This window comes from Schistocerca piceifrons, chromosome 6 (assembly GCF_021461385.2).
Source record: "Schistocerca piceifrons isolate TAMUIC-IGC-003096 chromosome 6, iqSchPice1.1, whole genome shotgun sequence".
Taxonomy (NCBI): Eukaryota; Metazoa; Arthropoda; class Insecta; order Orthoptera; family Acrididae; genus Schistocerca; species Schistocerca piceifrons.
The window spans coordinates 356519441-356541320 of record NC_060143.1 but is presented as its reverse complement, the minus strand read 5'-3'; the positions used below and the strand labels follow the sequence as shown (position 1 = coordinate 356541320).

Sequence of the window (21880 nt, the reverse complement as noted above, 5' to 3'; positions counted from 1 at the left end):
TTTGTTCTTCTTGCCTCGGTGTCCAATAAATGCATTTATGATATTTAAAGTATGTTATTGCCGACCAGCGAAATGTGATAACCCACAGTGGTGACCCCGACATTGTCGTCGTGCAATCACGAGTTATTTTGTGCTTCTCTTCATCATTAACAGACTTTATGTGGCAGCCCACATTGTTTTCGGAACAATGGATCTACCAGTGTCTTTCAGTGCTAGTGCCACACATCCTATTAGCTGTGCTTGTGACCATGAGTGATCAAGTGTACCTAATGCACATTCAATTAAAAATGAACAATTATCTACACCCGGCCACTTAACCTTAACCAACTGAACGTGGCCACCGTCAAGTGCGGCAGCTCAACAATGGCAAGTGCACGCTGCCTAATGACATCGTGGACGATCATCCAGTTAAGGACATTGTGGTTTATCCCTCAGCTACACAGTCTCCTTCGGTTTGGTTTGACATGCCGCACGTCAACTCGGCGATGCAGGTCGCCTTGACCGCATCGGTTTTTGCGAGCGTCACTCCGTGGTCACACCACAACCGCCTTCCGCCTGCTTTCATAACGGTACCAGCCATTCCACCCGCCCCGGTTACCGGGTCAGCCCGCCCGTGGCTGCACTGTGACCACCATCTGCCCGCTGTTGCAACGACATTGGCCGTTACACCCATGCTGCATTCATCGTCGGGCCTGGAGTTTGAACACACCATGCCAACTTTTGCACCCGCACACTCCACACCGTGTGCTACATGTGCCCCCCCCCCCCCCCCCCACGCAGACCTCAGGTGGCACACTGTCCACTGCTACTGCATTTCTGGTGTTGGGGGCATCCTGCTCTGCTCACACGAAACTCAGTCTGCCAGTACTGCCTCAACATGTGCTACCCGGCAGGTTTCCTATACTGCCTGCTTTGCAAAAAGATAACCCAAAGACTTGGTTCACATTAGTGGATCACCTACTGGATATCCAAGTTATTTTGGACAAGGATGCATGTTTTGTCTGCCTGGTGAGTCACATCCATGCTCATCTGGACCTCATCAGCAATCTGCTTCTCTCACCGCCAGCCTCATACAAGTATTTGATGGAGAAAGCATTGCTCATCGAGTGCCTTTCTCACCCACCCTGATCCTGAGGCCCGTGTTTCGATCACGACTGATGCCAGTGACTCAGCTGTGGGTGTTGTTTTACAACAGCACACTGTGGACTCAACCCAACCCCTCTCCTTCTTTTCAAAGAAACTGACTAAGAGCCAGTGTAAGTGGTCGGCTTTCGACCATGATCTCCACGCTGTGTACGAGGCGATTAAACACTTCCGTAGTGACCTTGAGGGGCGATTTTTCATGACCTTCTGGATATCCAAGGTATTTCGGACGATGACGCATGTTTTGCCTGCCTGGTGAGTCACCTCCATGCTCATCCAGACCTCATCAGCAATCTGCTTCTCGCACCACCCACCTCGCACAAGTATTCGATGGTGAAAGCATTGCTCATCAAATGCTATTCGTAACCTAAGGACCCTCCGCCGAGGCGTTTCCGCCATATGGACTAGATCTGTCAGCACTCTTGCGGCGCATGCTATATCCACGGCGCGGAGAATGTTGTTGCAGACTACCTATCCCGCATCTGCGTGCCAACCGCACTGCTGAATCTGGAAGAGCTCGCCCGACTTCAGTCTGAAGAAGACGATATACAGCGATTAATTTCGGACAATGAGTCATCACTCTCTGTCCAACCCCACATCCTACACAGGTTGATGAGCCCGGTCCTTTGCAACATCTCTACAGGCACTCCCTGCCCTGGTCCCTACTGCCCTTCGTCACGGGGTATTTATTGCTTTGCATGTCTTTGCTCACCTTGGAACCCAAGCCACGATGAGGCTGATTACTGAGCACTTTGTCTGGCCCGGCGTGAAGCATGACTGCCACACGTGGACCCGCACGTGCGTACCATGCCAGCTTAGCAAGGTCGGCAGGTACGCTCGACCTCCATTAGGCAAGTCTGACATTCCAAGAGGATGCCTTTGGCATGTTCACATCGACATCGTTGATCCCCTCTCCCCTTCCAAGGGGTACAGATACATCTTATCAATCAACGACTGCATAACCCACGGGGTCGAGGCGGTCCCTCTTTTTGATATCACGGCCAAGACCAACACTCATTCTTTCTTCTCACAGAGCACCCTATCTTTGACTCTGACCTCTTTGAACTGCTTTTGCTCTATTTCTCTCGGCACGCAACTTGTGCAATGCCATGTTCGTTCTTCTTGCCTCAGCGTCTAATAAATGCTTTTACAATATTTAAAGGGTGTTATTACTAACCAGCCTAGCATGATAACCCACATGTTAATTTGAATGTGTACACACAAGTGTTACTTCTGATGTATGTAATATGTTTTTATTTCTTCTGGTGTTCCATGTTGTTACTATGAGTCTTGTCATGAATTAACCAAATTGTGTACTGCTGTATTGTTAACATAGTAAAAATACTGACTCTTTCCATATCCTTACAACTCCCTATCAGGATCAATGGAACTTGCAATAAAATAAAATAAATAAATCATATCAAATAGAAATTCTGTCTAAGTCATCCTGTTCCTTCTACAGGCACTCAGCTACAATATTTTCCCATGTACTACAGCATCATCAGCAAATAGTCACAGATTGTTGCTCACCCTAGTCATCAGATCATTTATGTATATAGAGAAAAAGGTGGTCCTATCACACTTTCCTGGGGAAATTCTGATGATAATCTAGTCTCTGATGAACACTTGCCATTGTGGACAACAGACTGGGTTCTATTACTTAAGAAGTCTGAGCTACTCACATTATCTGGGAACCTATTCCATATGCACGGATCTTCATTAACAGTCTTGCATCGAACACAGTTCAGAAATCTAGGAATATGAAATCTGCCTGTTGCCCTCCATCCATGGTTTGTAGTATGTCATGTGAGAAAATGGCAAGTTGCATTTCATGCAAGTAATGCTTTCTAAATGCATGTTGATTTGGATAGAAGCATAGAAGCTTTTCTGCCTCATGGAAATTTATTGTTTCAAACTACGAATATCTTCAAGTTTTGTTGGTCTTTTGGCCTTCTTATATGCATGAGTCACCTGCGCTTTTTTCCATTTGCTTGGGACTTTGTGCTAGGAGAGAGATTAACAATAAATGCAAACTAAGTACAGAACACTCTCAGTAAAACTAAATTGGAATTCCATCAAGACCTGACAACTTATCTGTTCTCAACTCCTTCAGTTGCTTTTCTATGCATCGGGTCCCTATTACTGCCCCCCCCCCCCATATGGGAGTCAGTGTGACAGTCACACGACAGTATGTCTGTACAGTCAACTGTACAGACTTGTCAACAAGTGACTGGATAGAAGCCTTTGACCCGCTTAGTGATTTTCTGTAGAACCAGAATTTTTTCAGGTTCTTGGCAAGACCTTTCACTAAAGTATAACGGTGAAAGTTGTTTTATGCTTTGCGCATCATTCTTTTTATAGACATACACTGACGTGGCAAAAGTCAAGGGATGGAACTCATTTTGCCTGGTGTAGTGCAGCAACGCTATGTGGCATGGACTCAACAGGTCACTGAAAAGTCCCATGGTGAAACATTGAGCCATGCTGCCTCTGTAGCCATCCATAATTGCAAAAGTGTTGATGTGCGGGATTTTTATGTATGAACCGACATCTCAATTATGTCCCATAAATGTTTGATGGGATTCATGTTTGGCGATATGGGTGGCCAAACCATTCACTCGAACTATCCAGAATGTTCTTCAAACCAATCATAAACAACTGTGACCCAGTGAAATGGCACCTCGTTAGTTGGGAACGTGAAGTCCATAAAAAGCCACAAACAGTCTCCAAGTAGCCAAACACAAGCATTTACAGTCAACAATCAGTTGGACCAGAGACCCAGTCCATTCCATGTAAATACAGCCCACATCATTATGGAGCCACCACTGACTTGCACAGTGCCTTGTTGACAACTCGGGTCTATGGCTTAGTGGGGTCTGTGCCTCACTTGTACCCTATCATCAGCTCTTAACCAACTTAAATTGGTGCTCATCTGCCCAGGCCACACTTTTCCAATCATCTAGGGTCCAATTGATATGGTCACTAGCCCAGGAGAGGCACTGCAGGCAATCTCATCTGGTAGCAGAGGCACTCGCGTCGGTCGTCTGCTGCCATAGTCCATTAATGCTAAATTTCGCTGCACTATCCTAACAGATACGTTCATTGTGTGTCCCACATATATTTCTTTGGCTATTTCACACAGTGCTGCTTATCTGTTAGCAATGACAACCCTACACAAATACTGCTGCTCTTGGTTGTTGGTCATCAGCCACTGTGTTATCCTGGATGAGAGGTAATGCCTGAAATTTGATATTCTCAGCACACTCTTGACACTGTGGATGATGGACTATTGAATTCCCTAACGATTTCCGAAATGGAATGTCCCATGCATCTAGTTCCAACTACCATTCCACATTTAAAGTCAGTTAATTCCTGTCGTGTGGCCATAATCGCGTTGGAAACCTTTTCATGTGAATCACCTGTGTACAAATGATAGCTCTGCCTATTCAGTTCCCTTTCATACCTCGTGTATGTGATAGTACCACCATTGGTATATGTGTATCTGACTACCTCATAACTTTTGTCGCATCAGTATATGAATTTCTAACTTTTGCTTGTAAACATTTCTACATTCTTCTTTGACCCAAAAGTGCAACACTATCTACTTCCTCAATATTTTCTAAATTTTGTTATTAAACTATGGTGGATCTATTATATCCTTTTTCACTTAAGGTCGATTCACACTTGATGGAATGTCACCATCACATCTTTAATGTTGCACAGGAAGTCAGTATCAGGGTGTATTCATGCTGAATGTCACGTCACTTCAATTCAATTCAATTCATGTAATCTGAAATCACTTGGCTGTTCTCGGCTATTTTTTCAGGGGATTGTGCACCTCACAAGACATTTCTCAACTGTTTTATATGGAAAGTATACATATACTGCAGTAGTTTATATGCGTGAGTGCTGGAGTCTACAATGGTGTGAAAATAGCATTCATCAGGCTCAATGGTTTGCAACTTGCAATTTATAACTCATATTAGAGGAGGAAGAAAAAAGCAAAAGAAGGGTGTGAGTTCAAAATATGTTACAATTACATGGTTCAGGAGGGGAATATCATATTCTCTACAAGGAACTTGAGGAATATATATCTTTCCCTTCAAGACTCACAGGTTTTCATTATATTTTGTATTTGGCTATTAATTGTTCAAGTGCCTTTCCTGTACCGGAGATAACTAATGAAACCATATAAGTACTACACTAGATTACATTAGATTCAGTATTTCTTCCATAGACCTAAAAATGAGATAATTCTTGTGGGTGTGGAGCATTTCAGGAAGTACGACAAAAGAAACGTAGAACATTTTCATCTAATACTCACTTCACTGATCATTGTCAGGAAATTGTCAGAATATGTGAATACATTACAGTAAACTGGAACTGCTGATATTTATAGAATTAATACACTGTCAGGATGAAACACAGTTATGCACTTTTTAGAAATTTATCATACACAAAAAACTTAATCCTGACTGTTGTGACCTAGTGCTGTCAAAACTGAAATCTAACAGACATTTTTACTTAAGGTGGTCAAGCATCCCTGTTAAGATATTCACCTATAGAGTAGAAGGAGTTGCCTACCAAAAAGTCTTTCGAACTCTGTTTAAACCGTGCTTTATCTGAAACCAAGTTTTTAATGGTTGCAGGAAATTTATTGAAAATGTTGTTCCTGAATATTGGACCCCTTTTTGGGCTAAGGAAAGTGATTTCAGATCCTTATGTACATTGTTCTTATTCCTAGTATTGATACTACGTACTGACCTATTGGTTGATAATGAGACATATTATTTGCAACAAATTTCACTAAGCAATCAATATACTGCGAAGCAATGGTTAGAAAACCCAGCCTCTTCATCAGGTTTTTACATGATGTTTTTGAATATACACCACAAATGAGTCTTATTACATGCTTTGCACTCTAAAAACTTTTTCTAAGTTTGACGAGTTACCCAAAAATATGATCCCGTTAGACATAACAGAATAAAGTATGCTACTTTCCTTATAGTCGTATCTCCTACATCTGATATCATTAGTATTGCAAATACGGACTTGTTTCAGCACTTCAGCAATTCTATGGTATGCCCTTCCCAACTGAATTTATTACTGAGTTGTAATCCCAGATATTTAATACCATCAACCTCTTCTATCTGCACGTCTTCATATGTTATACACATGCTGGAAGGAAATCTCTTACAGATTCTTAACTGTGTATAGTAGGTCTTTTCCAATTTAATGATACTGAATTAGTTTTAACCCATTTATTAGTATCAATAAAAATTTGATTACCTTTACTTGGAACAATCTTCACCCGAGAGTGATTAGTGATCAGTTTAAAACTTGCCCATAATTTTCTACGTCCATTGTAATGAAACTGAATAATGCCCATTCACTGTCTACATATGAAGCTAACAACTGCTTATCCTACTCTTTCCAGCATAAATAATCCCCTAGCCTTCTTTTTCTTGGGCCTTTGTCCCACATCAGTGCAGCATCAACATGGTTACTTACTTGATTTGGCATGCTTAGTTTAAAGGTTGGCTTGACCCCCTTACTGTTTACACCCCCTCCCCCTCCAACCCAAGGTGGAATGTGTGTAACCCAACTATCTGCATGCTGTCTACATTCATGTGTAAGTCTTCTAAATGTTTGAGAATCATGTAACTGAGACAGGACTTGGAAATCAGCCCAGTATTCAACTAATGGGATGTGGGAAACCACCTAAAAGCCACATCTACACTGGCTGACACACTGATCCCTATCATTAATTCGCCAGGCAGATTCAATCCTGGGCTGGCATACCTCCCCATCCTGGAACGGGTGCTTTATCACGCATGGCTATCCGGGCAGATCCCTTCCCTAACATTCTTGATGTATTTATTAACTTTAGTAGCCATCATAACTACGACAATTTCATGACATGATCACTAATCCCTGTCTCTGTACTAACACTGTCAATATGGACAGGTCTGTTTGTAGCTACAAGGTCTAAAATATTTCCTTTGCTTGTAGGCTATCGAACTAGCTGTTCAAGTTTTCAGAAAATGTGCTCAGAACAGCTTCATAAGACTTTCTGTCTATACCACCGTCAATGAATCCACAGATGTCCCAGTCTATACTGGGTAGGTTGAAATCATCTCCAACTAATACTGCATGACTGGTGAATTTCTGTGCTACTGAGTGTAATATTCTTTGAATAAGTCTACAACTGTTATCACAGAATTGAGTGGCTGGTAACAATCAATGGTTAAATTGAGTTGCCCTAGGTGGGCTATTTGTGCCCAGATAACTTCACAGTTAGACTCAATTTTGACCTCGACACACAAAATATTTTTGTCAACAGCACTGACCCCTCCTATGGCATCCAATGTCTTTTTGGTATTGTTCCATGAATAATTAAATATTTTGGAGCTTCCTACCTCTACACCACTCAACAGCACGTTATCCACATGAATGTACTGTGATCAATGTTTAGTGTCATAAATAAAACTGTCTCTAGCATTTTAAAACATATGTTTAGTTGAGCATATTTGTTCCTTATCTGCTAAAGGGATTGTCTGCCACAGCTTGAGTTCATTTCCTGAATCACCTCATACAGGCTTTACCAAAAAAATGAGGAATACTTAGTCCTCGTGTAAAAACAAGATAAGAAGTTTTTGTAGTTTATATAGTAGTTAGTATATATATGCAATACTGAGTAGACATTTTAGCATCAGTTTCTGAATAGGTGTTGGTAACAATACACTCACAGCAATGCACGTTTTTTGCATCATGGAAGATATCCAAAATTTCACTATCTGGATAGGACTGTATTTGAATGTCATACCTGAAATGTGTTCACAGTTACAAATATGAACAGTGTATAGTGGAATAATGACAGTGCAAATTTGTACCACACCAGGACTCGAACCCAGATTTCCTGCTTGTCACAAGTAAGTCACCTTACCATTAGGCTGTACAAGCACAACTCAAGGCCAGACCCAAACTTCCATGTGTCGTCAGCCAGATGTCTAAAACCTGTACTAACATATTCATTATGTACATTCCCATACAGGGGAGACATTTTAATTGAAAGTCACTTGCCCATTGTCAGCAGATAAATAAGATATTACAGTACCTGTGTTGTTCACAAGTACAAAGCAATGTTCCTTTGGACATGCATGGATACCGAAGGACTACATTTCATCAATGTAGCAAAAGAAAGATTGCTACTTACCATAAAGAAGACATGTTAAGTTGCAGACAGGTTAAGTTGCAGACAGGCACAATTAAAAGACAGTTACATAAAGCTTCCGACCACAGTCTTCATCAGCAAAAGAGAAACACACACCATACATACACACAAGCAAGTACACCTCATGCACACGTGACCACCAAGCTGCCGGAGTTGGTGGTCATGTGTGCATGAGGTGTGTTTGCTTGTGTGTATGAATGGTGTGCATTTCTCTTTTGTTGATGAAGGCTGTGGCCGAATGCTCTATGTAAGTGTCTTTTAATTGTTCCTGTCTGCAACTTAATGTGTCTTCTTTATGGTAAGTAGCAATCTATCTTTTCCTACGTCGTTGATATTCCTGCCAGGGGTATCCATCGTTGGAATATATTTCACGTATTTCTTAACATCTGTAGTCAATGCAACGCCTGTTCCTTCGGACATGCATGCATGTATGCCCGAAGGAACATGACATTGTACATGTGAATAAGACAGGCACTACAATATCGTATTTGAATGTGCACATTGCTGCCTGTCAAATAGGTTTTGTCCCTAGAGCACACAGCAGGGAACATCTAAGAAGCATCAATCACAAAAAACACTATTTTCAGTGCTGTGGGCAAGCCACCTAGAGTCAGCAATAGGTGACTGGCCATGTAAATGAATGTTTCACACTAAATTATCTACAGAATGTTCTCAGAACAACTATGAAGTGTAGCCATACAGTTTTAATTGTCACCTCGAAAAAATAGTTAGGTAATTCATGTTCTGTTTGTTTGCAGGTACATGTCCTGATGCACGCAATTAAATCTGCACACCACAGAACCATAGTATGGCACTAGAGGAGACAAACTAAAATGGTTCAAACCATTTATAAAGTGGAGTATCATGCGACGACTCATTTTCTGATCTGAACATATAAGGGGTGTTCAAAAAGAAAAAGCCAGAGGCATAATTACAGAAACCAGTACCTGTATGTTAGAAGTATTGACCCTGGCTGTTGAGACACTTATCCCACTGTGACACAATCACAGGGAAGAAGCCCAGACTGTATGGAGGGTGGCTGACAACCTCCCATTTGAATTTCTGCAGGAGTGCCGCAACTGTGTTGGCGATATGAGGCTTTGCATTGTCGTGGAGCAGAATGACCCCACGGGTGACATTGCCTGCTTGTTCTGATTTGATCGGCGAAGGGTGGTCAAGGTTTGTGAGTAACGCTGAGCATTCACTGTTGTCCCTTGCTGAAGGAAGTGAATCAGAAGGGGGCCATCTTGGTCAAAGAAGAATGTCAGCATAACCTTTCCTGCACTCCTGTGGACGGCAATGTCCTGCTGCACATGCGAAAATGGTTAACATCGCAGCCCCGGGAATTTTATGAGACAGCCATTCACTGCCTTGTGTCACAGTGGGATAAGTGTCTCAACAGCCAGGGTCACTACTTCTAACATACAGATAGTGGTTTCTGTAATTATGCCTCTGGCTAGTTTCTTTTTTAATGCCCCTTATATATACGGAAGGGCAGCAAGAATGGTCACAGATTCGATCCATGGAAGAGTGTCACAGAGATATTGAATGAACGGAACTGGAAGACTCTTGAAGATAAACTTAAACCATCCTGAGATAGTCTATTAACTTAGTTTCAAGAACCGGCATTAATGATAACTCTAGGAATATACTACAGCCCCTTACGGATTGCTCACACAGTGATCATGAGAATAAGATCAGAATAATTACTGCACACACAGAGGCATTCATACAATCATTCTTCCCATACTCCATATGTGAATGGAACGGGAAGAAACCCTAATAACTGGTACAATGGGACATAACCTCTACCATGCAGTTCATGGTGGTTATAGGTGTAGACGTATTTGCAGATGAAGGGGAGGAACACTGCAACGATCAATACTGAATTGATGGAAGAGCACAGCAACAATGCATCATCTCTCTGTGAAGAATGAAAATCACAAGAGAAATGGAGGTCCTTGTACTTGAAGACCAGCATACCACAAACTAAACAACAGTGAAAAACGTAAAAATCAATCATGGATCAGTTTTCAACATCTTGCATTTTGAACATGACAAAGGTCACCCACTGCCTGCTGAGTCCAATGCTAAAATTCATTCACACAAGCTGCTTCTTTTGGCTAACACTGCTCGTAGTAACATTCTTTCTGTGAACAAGCTCTGAACTTTCTTCATATCAATAGCTGATGAATGTAGTGTTAATCACAATTTCTACTGTTTCATTATAAGAACACTTAATATAGTGAATTACAGACTCAACATGACACGTGCACCAAGAGCATTTAATATAGCAAATCTATCATTAAGACTTCATTGTTATAAAGTGAATTACTAGATATAAAAAACAATAAAATGCACCATTAATATACTGTAAATCAGAATTTTTGTGTCCATCACATGCAAAGATAAACATTTTACACCAATTTGCAATATTTATATTTAGTATTGCAGCAACACTTCAAAGGCAATGGGACACTTAATTTTTCCCACAAACATACTGGGACACCTCAATAATGTGGGATAATATATGGGAAGATCAGAAAGTAATGCAAAATTATTCTTTTCTCCCCTGGTATTGCAGCTGGAACTTAGAAATTTCATGACAATATAGTTTGAAGTTTGCACTAAGAGGGCGCAAAATGTAAACTTTCACAGCCAGAAAGGTCATAATTAATAAAATGTTCTGGGCTATTATGCTGTGATTAAATGGATTTCACATTAAAACCCAATGTTTGCCCCTCATTTGCAGAGGACACTTTCAAGGGGGATCAAAGCTCCGCTTCCATGTGCTTTCGCACAGTGGCATGACGTCACATGTTTTGAATACCCACACGCAATTGGCATTGTCGACTGCCGTTGTCTGCTTTGGCATCACCCCATGAAGGAAGAATGGTACACATCATCTTCAGCACCAGGATCCAGACGTCTCAACTTCATGCCCTCCTCCTTCCCATTGAATTCCTGGGGTGTTTTACAATCGCTATGGCCTCTCTGTATAGCCTATCACCGTATCCACTTGTGGCTGTCAGTACTTGACTCCTATCAAAATGAATCTGATGGTCTCCTGACTGCAAACAATGGGCCGCAATAGCTAATCTGTCACTCTCTCCTCTTCTGCAATTGTCCTTGTGCTCTTCTAGTTATATTTTGACCTTTATTTTTATAGTACCTAGGTACATCTCCCCATAATTACATGAAATCATATAAATGCATGCTTTTTCCAGCAGTTGGTGAGCATCCTTGGCCAATTTTAGGTGATCTTATATCTTCTGAGTGGGTTTGCAGATTACTGCGATGTTTTGCTTTTCAAGATTTTTCTTATGCGGTCAGTAAAGTCCTTAATCAAAGGGAGGAAAACATTCAATTTCACCGGTGCTTGAGCATCGCTATGATTTCTATGTGGCAGTTTTACTCTCTTTACCTCAGTGAATGAATAACCATTCTTGAGCAATACATGGGTGAGATGTTTTAATTCTGCTTCAAGCAGCTCTGGCTCGCAGATGTTCCTTGCTCTATCTGCCAAAGTTTCTATGATGCCTCGCTTTTGTTGTGGGTGGTGGTTCAAACCCCAGTGTAGGTAACAGTCTGTGTGTGTGCGCGTTTTTTGTAACCTGCGTGGCCCAAGCTCCCATCTCCTTTCTTGAAAACTAGCGCATCAAGAAAATTTAATCTTCTGCCTGCCTCCTTGCCTCTTCCTGCAAGGTAAATTAAATCTTCGGATTGATCCCTTTGAGATGTTTGTGAAAATGACCTAGTTCCTCTCTACCATACCACTATAAAACAAATGTGTAGTGGTGACTGAGTTAGAATTGATAAACAAATGCATGATGCTATTAGGAACTGTATGCTGACAACATCTAATAGACAGAAGAAGAAATTTCATAATTTGCAAGATGATCCACAATTTAGGTGCTTCCCACATGGTTATCAATTTATGTGGACATCGTTATCTGTCAATGAGATATTTGTGTTGCCAAAGGTGGAAATTTTGCCATTAGCCAGTATAGAAAAGGGCATTCGTAGTGTGGACATGGTTAAAGCTGAAGAAATCTGTACTGAAGTTGTTAGAGTGTTGTCCACACAAAGCCTCCAACAAATAATTTAACTGTGGTGTGAGATGAATGTAAAAATAATGCCTGAATGAGGACAATAGCGTTATCATTCTCCCCGCTGACAAGGGAAATACAATGGTCGTTTTGAATGTGACCGACTATCCTAGTAAGATTAATAACTTATTTCATCTGCAAACATACAGAAAACTGAGTAAAGAGCCCACTGACAAAGTTCTTAGAACTGTTACACAGTTGATAAAGAAGTCTTATACTGAACAGAGCATTCAGAAAAGTCTGTTCAATTCAGTTTTGATACCACTAAAACTTTACAGATTGCTGAAGGTGCACAAATAACATGTTCTCCTAAGGCCTATAGTGACTGCTAATGTTTTCCCACCTATTTAATTGCCAAGTTCTTGACAACATCATTATGACTGTGTATGGGCTGGTTGGCTTTGTGTGTCAAGAATTGGCACATTCTATCAGTAAATTAAATGGCATAGTGGTGCAGCTGGAGGACATAGTAGTTAGTTTTGATGTGGTACCGCTATTCACTATGGTTCCACTCAATGAAATGTTGTGACAGCTGAATCAGATTTTCCTCCCTATATAACAGAACCCAACAATGTATTCCAAGTGGAACGATGAGTCCTACGGATAGATGGATAGTGTCACCATGGGGAGCCCGTTAAGCCCAGCTACAGTGAAAAAAGTTCGAGGAGCATGTGTTGGAAACTGCAATAAAGAAACCGGATATTTGGTTCTAGTACATGGACGATACATTCGTTTTGTGACAGCATGGCAGGGAGGAAATAGGTCATTTTCACAAACATCTCAATGAGATCAATCCAAAGCTTCAATTTACCAAAGAGGAGGAGGAGGCAGGCACAAGATTAAATTTTTCTGATGTGCTAGTTTTTGAGAAAGAGGATGGTAGCTTGGGTCACACGGTTTACCAAAAACCCACACACATAGATGGTTACCTACATTGGGATTCAAACTACCGCTCACAACAAAAGCAAGGCTTGATAAAAACATCTGTGGATACAGCAAGGAACATCTGCAAACGAGAGCTGCTTGATGCAGAATTAAAACATCTCACCAACACACTGATCAGGAATGATTATTCGTTCACTAAGGCAAAAATATCATTAAGTCCACCATGCAGAAATCACAATGATGCTCAAGCATTGGTTATATCAAAAGTTTTCCTGCCTTTCATTAAGCCTGTTACTGACTGCATAGAAAAAATCTTGAAAAAGCAGAACATCACGATAATCTACAGACCCACCCAGAAGATGCAAGATCACCTAAAATTGGCCGAGGGAGCTTGCCAACCACTGGAAGAAGCAAGAATTTACAGGATTCTGTGTAGTTGTGGAGAGATGTACGTGGGTGCTACAAAAAGAACAGCAAAAAATTACTAGAAGAGCACAAGGGTGATTGCAGAAGGGGAGAGACTGACAGATCAGCTGTAGTGAAACATGCTTTGCAGCCAGGAGATCATCAGATTCATTTTGATAGGACTCAAGTACTGACAGCTGCAAGTGGATACCATGATAGGCTATACAGAGAGGCCACAGAGATTGTAAAACAGCCTAGGAATTTCAATAGGCAGCAAGACAGCATGGGGCATGAAGTTAAAAGACATCTGGATTCCAGTGTTGAAGAAGATGTGTACCATTCTTCCACCATGGTGTGATGCCAAAGCAGATGATGGCAGCAGATAACACCCAATTGCTCTTCGGTACTTGAAACGTGACGTCATGCCACTGAGCGGCAGCACATGGAAGCAGAATATTGCTGCAGTCAGTAGTGAGCCATTCAAATACTCTACGATCCCCTTGAAAATGTCCTCTACAGATGAGGATGAAACGTTGGGTTTTAATGTGAAATCCATTCGACCATAGCATAATAGCCTGGAACAGTTTATTAATTGTGACTACAGAGCATATTTTGTTTTCATGTGCAGCTCTAGTGAGAGAAGCCTGAACTACAAAACAAACATGACTCATGTGTTATTGTCATCAACTAGAGAAGAGCAGCAAAGTGTAGTTCGATATTTGTGGGCCAAAGAACATAAACCAAGTGAAATTCACAGGGACACATGTGGTGTGTTTGGGGATGGTGGTATGAACCGTAGTAAAGTCTACAGATGGTGTGTATTCTTCCAAGAGGGCCTTAGCAATTTGCCATGCTCTAGGTGGCCGGTAACAGTTGCTACCCAACAGTATGTCGGATCCATTGAGGCAGCAATCTTGAATGATCGGTATGTGCAAGTGTGAACCTTATCACAGCAGTTCAACAGTTCCTATGGTGCCGTATATGATACTGTTCATGAACACATTGAAATTTTGTAAAGATAGTGCTTTGTGGGTGTCTAAGAACCTGACAGACAGTGGCAAGTGCCAACAAATGATGACAAGCATTACAACCCAGAACAGCACGAGTCTCTGAAAGGATTTGTCACTGGTGATGAACGTTGGGCATACCACCACACACCCAAAACCAAGCAGGCTTCTATGGAGTGGAAACATGCCGATTCCCCAGTACGAAGAAAATTCAAAATAACTCAACCTGCTAGGAAAGTGCTTGTGACAATGTTATGGGATATGCACGGAATGTTATTGGTGGACTTTGCTGAAAATGAGAACACTGTGAAGGCTGCAGCCTACGTTAAAACTTAGAGTAAGTTGCATTGCATCCTTCGTGATGAACACCATGACATTAATGCTTCACGGCAAACCTTGCCCCAAGTTGCTGCTCCTGTTCATGAGAAAATCAGCAGATTTGGGTGGGAGATGCTCCAGCATCCACCACACAGTCTGGACCTTGTACAGTCCGACTCTCATCTGCTTGGTCCCTTGACGGAATTTCTGGCCCATAAATGCTTTGCAACAGATGCAGAAATGAAATCAGCAGCCCGGAGATAGCTATACAACAAGCAAATGGACTTCTACCAACAATGCATATTGAAGTTGGTACCACAATGGGAGAAACGTGTTGAGAACTTTGCTGATTATGGAGAAAAGTAGGTAAGAGATGTAAGTTTGTTTGTGATTTTTTGTGTTTTTTGTTACCTATTAAACCTTTTGGTAACAAAACTATTGTGCATTTATTCCAATTTTCTCTCGTACTTACTAAAATAAGCTCAGCTTATAACCCCATTTAAAATGATAAAGAATATTCCAGAATGGCAACCACAAACAAAAATAAAGACAAGATATCACTTATTTGCAGAGAATTTCTCAATTTCTTCATGGAGTGTCAATGTGGCACTATGTCTCTGCCCTGAAATATTACAAAAAATGACCTGAATTGCTGTTAAAAACAGAATTTATGAAACTATGTTCCTATGAATGGAACCACTGTCAGCAGCTGGTAATTTTAAAGTTCAACTTTTGACACAAGTATTTAGCAACATTCTTTCTACTATGAGGTAAGTACAGTATTTCCATATGAGAAAAGAAAATCATTAGTTCTTCTTAAAGACTTATCAGAAATTATATACATCATACCTTGTCTTCTATACATTGAATATCAGGGTCAACTCCAAGGACACTCACGACGGCATCAGAGAACTCCTGAGCAGAGAATCCTTCAGCATAATCCATTTTGATGCCAGCTTTGGGCAATATGTGATCCATTCCATATGCTTCCAACCATTCCAGACCCTTGCTAAAGTACTTAAGCTCTGAATTAAGGTCTGGAAGACTTGCAGCACAAGTACCATGCCTCTGCCACTCATGCTTCCACAATGCAGATTCCGTTCCATTATAGACATTGATCCAGTACTGATCCAGCTTCTGCCTGATGGGTTGTAAGGCATTTAAATCAAAGTGTAAACTTGAATTGCAGTACTGGGGACCCCTCGTGCCCAGCTTGGATGGCCTGTGTCAAAACAAATAAGTTTCATCAGTTCATTGGAAACATTACCAAAGAATAAATAGTTCCAAAACTATGCACATTAATTGAAAAGGATGTAACGTAGGGGTGATAGCGTATCTATTCGGATAACAAGTATGTAGGGCACAATTGTTAACAGTTCTTTGCTCATTAAGGAACATCATTCTGCTCTCCAATAATGTAAAAATGCACATAAAGTATGAAATAGCAATTAAGGCAGATAAGAAAACCTTTCACATGAGCATCGCAAATAACTCATGGACACAGTAAGTCACTTTTTAGATTTGCATAATTTTTCAAAATAAAGTAATTTGCAGAGGAACATTTTGTACAAGAACTGCAAACAATATCCACAGAGGTTCAAAGTTTTTACTGGTGTGATAAGTGCACATTAGCTCCCCTTCTCTCAGTTTAAATTGCATCAGTGGTACTGCTGCATATACATTAATTTTTTAATTATTGATTTATGATCTGTATCATTAGTAAGGCATGAAACTTAAGTAGGTGCACAAAATGAAAATTCAATTCATAAAATTGTTAAATTCAAAAAAGAGACATTTGAACTGGCTAGTCTTAAACTTCGGCTTGTGTCATTCATTATAGGAGCTTACATTATTATTGTGGCACACCTAGTTTTCAAAACAGAGACTGATTTTTCTGAGCAAATACTGGAAATAACTGGAGATTGGATGACGGCGAGGACACTGTCCATGTTGTGTATTAATGACCTGGCTGAGAAAACTAATGCTAACTTCCGACTCTTTGCAGATGATGTAATTACCTAAATGGATGACTATCTGGGAAAAAACTGCATATTCAATCAGATATTGACAAGATTTCAAAGGGGTGTGAAGATTGGCAACTTGCTTTAATGTTCAGAAATATAAAATAGTGTACCTATTTAAAGAACAACAAAATCATAGTATCTTATGACTACAATATCCATCAGTCACAGTTTTAATCAGTCAACTTATAAAAATATAACGGAGCAACAGTTTGTGGTGACATGAAATGAAATGACCAAATAAGGTTAGTGATAGATAAAGCTGGTAAGATACAGGGAAAAGATAGCTTACAGAAAACTGACAGACGATACTGATTATTTACAATCGAGAGCAGCGTGAATTGTCATGTTTGATGATGAAAAACCGAAACCTGGAGACACTTGTAGATAAATATCAGCTGTTCCATGAAAGCCTACTTACAAAATTTGAAGAACCAGTACCAGTATCAAATAAGTTCACTACCATTTGCTTGTGGCTTGCCTGTGAACAAGCATTTACAATGCGGGTGGGGGGGGGGGGGGGGGCCAAAAAGTGCATGAAAGACCAAGCATAGTGTGCCAACCACTGCCTTAAAGGTTTTTTATTTTCCCCCTAATTATGGGCACACTGTTTTCACTCTGTACGGCATTAATTATAGTAGCAATGTAAACTGTGAAATTCAGACTTTTTGTGAACACGCTGTTTTTGCAAGCAACATGCTTAATGAAAAGAAAAATTATATTAATGTGTCTGAATTTCTACGCAAGCATGAAACATTTATCACTGATCTGCAGCTCCTTTATGCCAAAACCTAGCAGCTATGTCAATTAAAACATTACGCTGGCATCCACAAAAGTCTAGCACCTACAGTCTTGTTCGTAGCGACTGGAGACAAGTTACATCAGTAATTGCTTTGCATTTCAGTAGCTGTCACATCTCAGCTAGTTCCTGATGTCTACAATGACTTTTACAAATAAAGGATATTACGACAGTACTTATAAGGGATATAATGTCAGCAAAGAAAATATATATATATTATAAAATATACACGCGACTCACATAGGCTACTTAATAAACAATCCACTTCGTAATTTCTTGTAAGGGGGAGGGGGGGGGGGGGGCATGGGAGATACCGAGACTGCGGGGAAAACAATTATTAATTCACTTCTAACGTTCTAAAAGAAACTGTGATACGTTTGTGATATAATTACAGTAAGATAAACATGAGCCCTCAAACATATTCATTTATTTCGTATATTTTAATTTCGCGTTACGGGTGTTTCATCAATTTATTGTGCTGCTCCTTTTCAATGAAAAGAAGTATATCTTGGGTCTCTCCACTCCTTTCCCGCCACACTGAAACCAGTGACGAATTTATTGTCCTTCTCTGGTCTCCAGTTAGAACTTCAGCGAGCTTCGATAACTTTCTACCAAGCATGTTTCCTTTTGTTTGGCATTTTGTGCAATGGATCTCTTAGGATCCGGAAGTCCCTGTACCTGTGGTATCTAAATTTTAGTATTATCAACATTACATTACATTCTGCCGTCTCCGTCGCTCACATAACTTATGCTATATAATAATCAAAGCGTAAAATAGCAGATGCATGCCCTCTATACTGCAGTGCCTGTACAGAAGTCACTGTGAGCACGTGAAATTTCTTTGATGGTTACAAATAAGCTAAAAGGCCGTCTACAATCGGGGACAAAAAGTGACTGCAAGAATCTACGAATGCGGACTGAACACGACCGAATGCTGTTAGCTCGCTCTCCAACGAAAGATTGTTTTTGTTACAGAAACAACTCAAATACAATACAGAATAACACATACTCCACTATAATTTTCATTAACTCTGCAGCCTGCCCTCTTTCGTGCTCAACACCCTATCTTCGGCCAAAATTCAGCACATTTCTCTGTTAATATGCAGTACTATAGAAGGTTCGTGATAACTCTGCACTATATTTTTTTCATTAATTTAACTTTGATCAAGGGAGTAAGACTACTTTTTTCAATGGTTCTTTAACGAAAATAGATAAACCGAAAGGACGCAATTTATTTTTATGTGGGTTGTGATTTTTATAGTGCCAGAAATTAATCTTCCGTACAACTATCTGCTTGTAATATAGGACACGTCATTATACTTACGATACGGACAATATATAGATATATGCCTCCTGATCGCACTGTAAACTAATCCAATTTTGTTGAATAAGCTCTGACAGGAAACAGAGGCAAAGTGTTTGTTTTCGATATATTCTAAGCATTAAATTTATTTGTCCCTTTTTAGCTGTCGCAAAATATTTCTACACTTTTTATTTACAATTCGCGTCATTATGTCAATCATTTGCGCATGAATTGGAAGGTATTAAAAATACGTTTTCGGGCAGTACTTGTCTTCGCGCTACGTGTTGGCAGCATTTACGTGCGTGAAGTACTGCCAGTAACTTGTGAAATATGTTCACGATATTTGATTTAAAAAAATATATGATACAGTCGTTCTCGAAACGGCTGCATGTAAAAATTCACGTTTAACCTTTAAAATATTTTCTCATGATAGGATGTTTTTCTTGTACCGGTGATTAATGCCATTCGTTGATACTGTTGCGCAACAACAGATAACGCAGGACGCGACTCGCTGTTCGAGTTGCGGCGTGGGTTGGAGGTACATGCAGTGTCTAAAACTTCGTATTTAGTGCAGTTGTGGAGTAGACGTCGTTTCGAATTCCGTAGGTAAGGTCACTATTTTGAGAAATTTGAGGGTTACTTGTTTGTAGGCTAAAGACATAGTACTCGTGTTGGAGGTACGTGCAGTGTCTAAAACTTCGTTTTTAGTGCAGTTGTGGAGTAGTGTTGTTTGGAGGTACAAGAATTTACGCAGCTGGAGACGTCCTTTCGAATTCCGTAGGTAAGGTCACTATTTTGAGAAATTTGAGGGTTACTCGTTTGTAGGCTAAGGACATAGTACTCGTGTTACATAGGAAAAAGGTCATGCATTTTTCTCACCCAAAATTATGATAACAGTACTCATGAATTCTCATTGCGGATAAAGGTATTTGTTACGAAAACTCATTGGAACTGAGTTAAGGAAAGTGGTCTTCGAATAGCACTCCGTATCATAATCATTACATATGACGAACTTGAATGGTCCGTAATCGGTTTTCATTCTGGCTCACCTTCTATTTGCCTACCGAACCAGTTACCACGTTTGTAAACAACATGATTTATACGTAATTTTACGGATGTTTTCAAGACAAAGTTGCTCTGTTGAAAAATGTTAATTGCCTAGCGTAATGAACCATGTTAATTATTATATTATTTTCATGATTGTCGTATTAATTGATCCACAGTTGACATATAAAGAGCAATCTCCTGCAGGTGATGTTGTTTGCAATTTCCTGCAGGTGATGTTGTTTTTTCTGTTATTCTTTCACAGTTGACTGATGAATTTAAAAAAAACTAATTGTACCATGGTTTGGAGTCTACATTGTACTAGAGGATCCTGAATACCAGTGTGGGTAAGTCAGGTGAAAGGTCAGAGGCAGTCAGGAAATGAACCATGTTTAATGAAGCACCTTGATGTAAACCAACCTTCAGGTTGAGGAAGGCTTCACTTATGAATAGCCTCTGTTAATTCAATCCCTCATTGTTATGAAGTTTAAGAATATTTTAAATTAAATTTGTTCAGTGTGTTGCTAATAGGTTCATACCTTCTCCCAAGAATTAAACAAATGCTTTGTATTTTGGGGTTGTCAAAAGTACAATACTCCAAAATTTTCTGTTTATAATTGTTGCTGGCAATTGCACTGTCGATTCCAATTGCGATGGGCTTCCAGGATAATTAAAAAACTAAAGTGCCAAATCCCAGATCGTCAGCTTTTGTTGTGTACTGGAGCTTCTCAGAGAAATTCATACACTTTCGGTGTATCCTGTTAGTTAGGATACGTAGAAAATTGCAAATGATTGATATCCTTATGTAAAAGTCTCAGATGTTCAATAATATTCGAGAAAATAAGTAAATAAAATAAAGGAATCAAATTAGGCATTGAAATTCCTGTGGGTTGCCCTTTTTTTACAAATCTAATTCAGAAAAGTTCATTTTATTCTTGCTTTGAATCTTAAGTGACCACAAGGTAACACAGCTGATTTCTACTTGAGTCTCTACCAGTTGTAATGTTCTTGGGTCTTAAGAAAAACAATATATCAAGTGCATTTAATTTTTGAAGTGATGCAGTTGTGATTGGAAGAATGTCATAATTTGTGATCATCGTGGAGTAAGTTAACAGCAGCAACACTCATCTTGTTTCAGATGAAAGAAGTGATTAGTGACTGAAGAAATCCTAGGACTGACTGGGGATCGGAAACCAGTTCTATGGATTTTTGGTTTAGCACTTACCCAATGAGCCGCCAATCCAAACACAGGTAGGAACACAAGAAATTTTAATAGCATTCATGCACTTCTCAAGGTGGTCAAGATTTTGGTGCTTAAACCTGTCTTAGTCCTCAACAGCAGTCATCCTGAGGTCACCAAGTATATTTAATAAAATTTGTCAGGAGATGAAAATCCATTCTATATGGCTGATTACTGCCTCCTGAAAGGAAGTGTTCACACCGCATGGATGTCATTGTCTTGAAAGACCAACCCATTACCAAAATGTTGACTTTAGGGTCGTACGCCGGCCGTGGTGGCCGAGCGGTTTTATTCGCTACAGTCTGGAACCTCGCGACCACTACAGTCGCAGGTTCGAATCCTGCCTCGGGCATGGATGTGTGTGATGTCCTT

At 40.2% G+C, this 21880-nt stretch overlaps 1 protein-coding gene and 1 long non-coding RNA gene across 3 annotated transcripts in view; one reads left to right on the top strand and one right to left on the bottom strand.

Moving 5' to 3' along the window:
• Positions 1-21880, bottom strand: part of LOC124802445 (ribonuclease Oy) — a 61536-nt gene that overhangs the window by 6637 nt on the left and 33019 nt on the right. For both annotated transcript variants that reach the window (XM_047263229.1, XM_047263230.1), the window contains one exon: positions 15951-16323. In XM_047263229.1, coding sequence (XP_047119185.1) covers positions 15951-16323 — 373 coding nt within the window. The remainder of the gene's footprint in view (positions 1-15950; positions 16324-21880) is intronic.
• LOC124802446 overlaps positions 19841-21880 on the top strand; it is a 34159-nt gene continuing 32119 nt past the window's right edge. The window contains exons 1-2 of the long non-coding RNA XR_007017120.1: positions 19841-20005; positions 21407-21519. This is a non-coding gene — a long non-coding RNA (uncharacterized LOC124802446). The remainder of the gene's footprint in view (positions 20006-21406; positions 21520-21880) is intronic.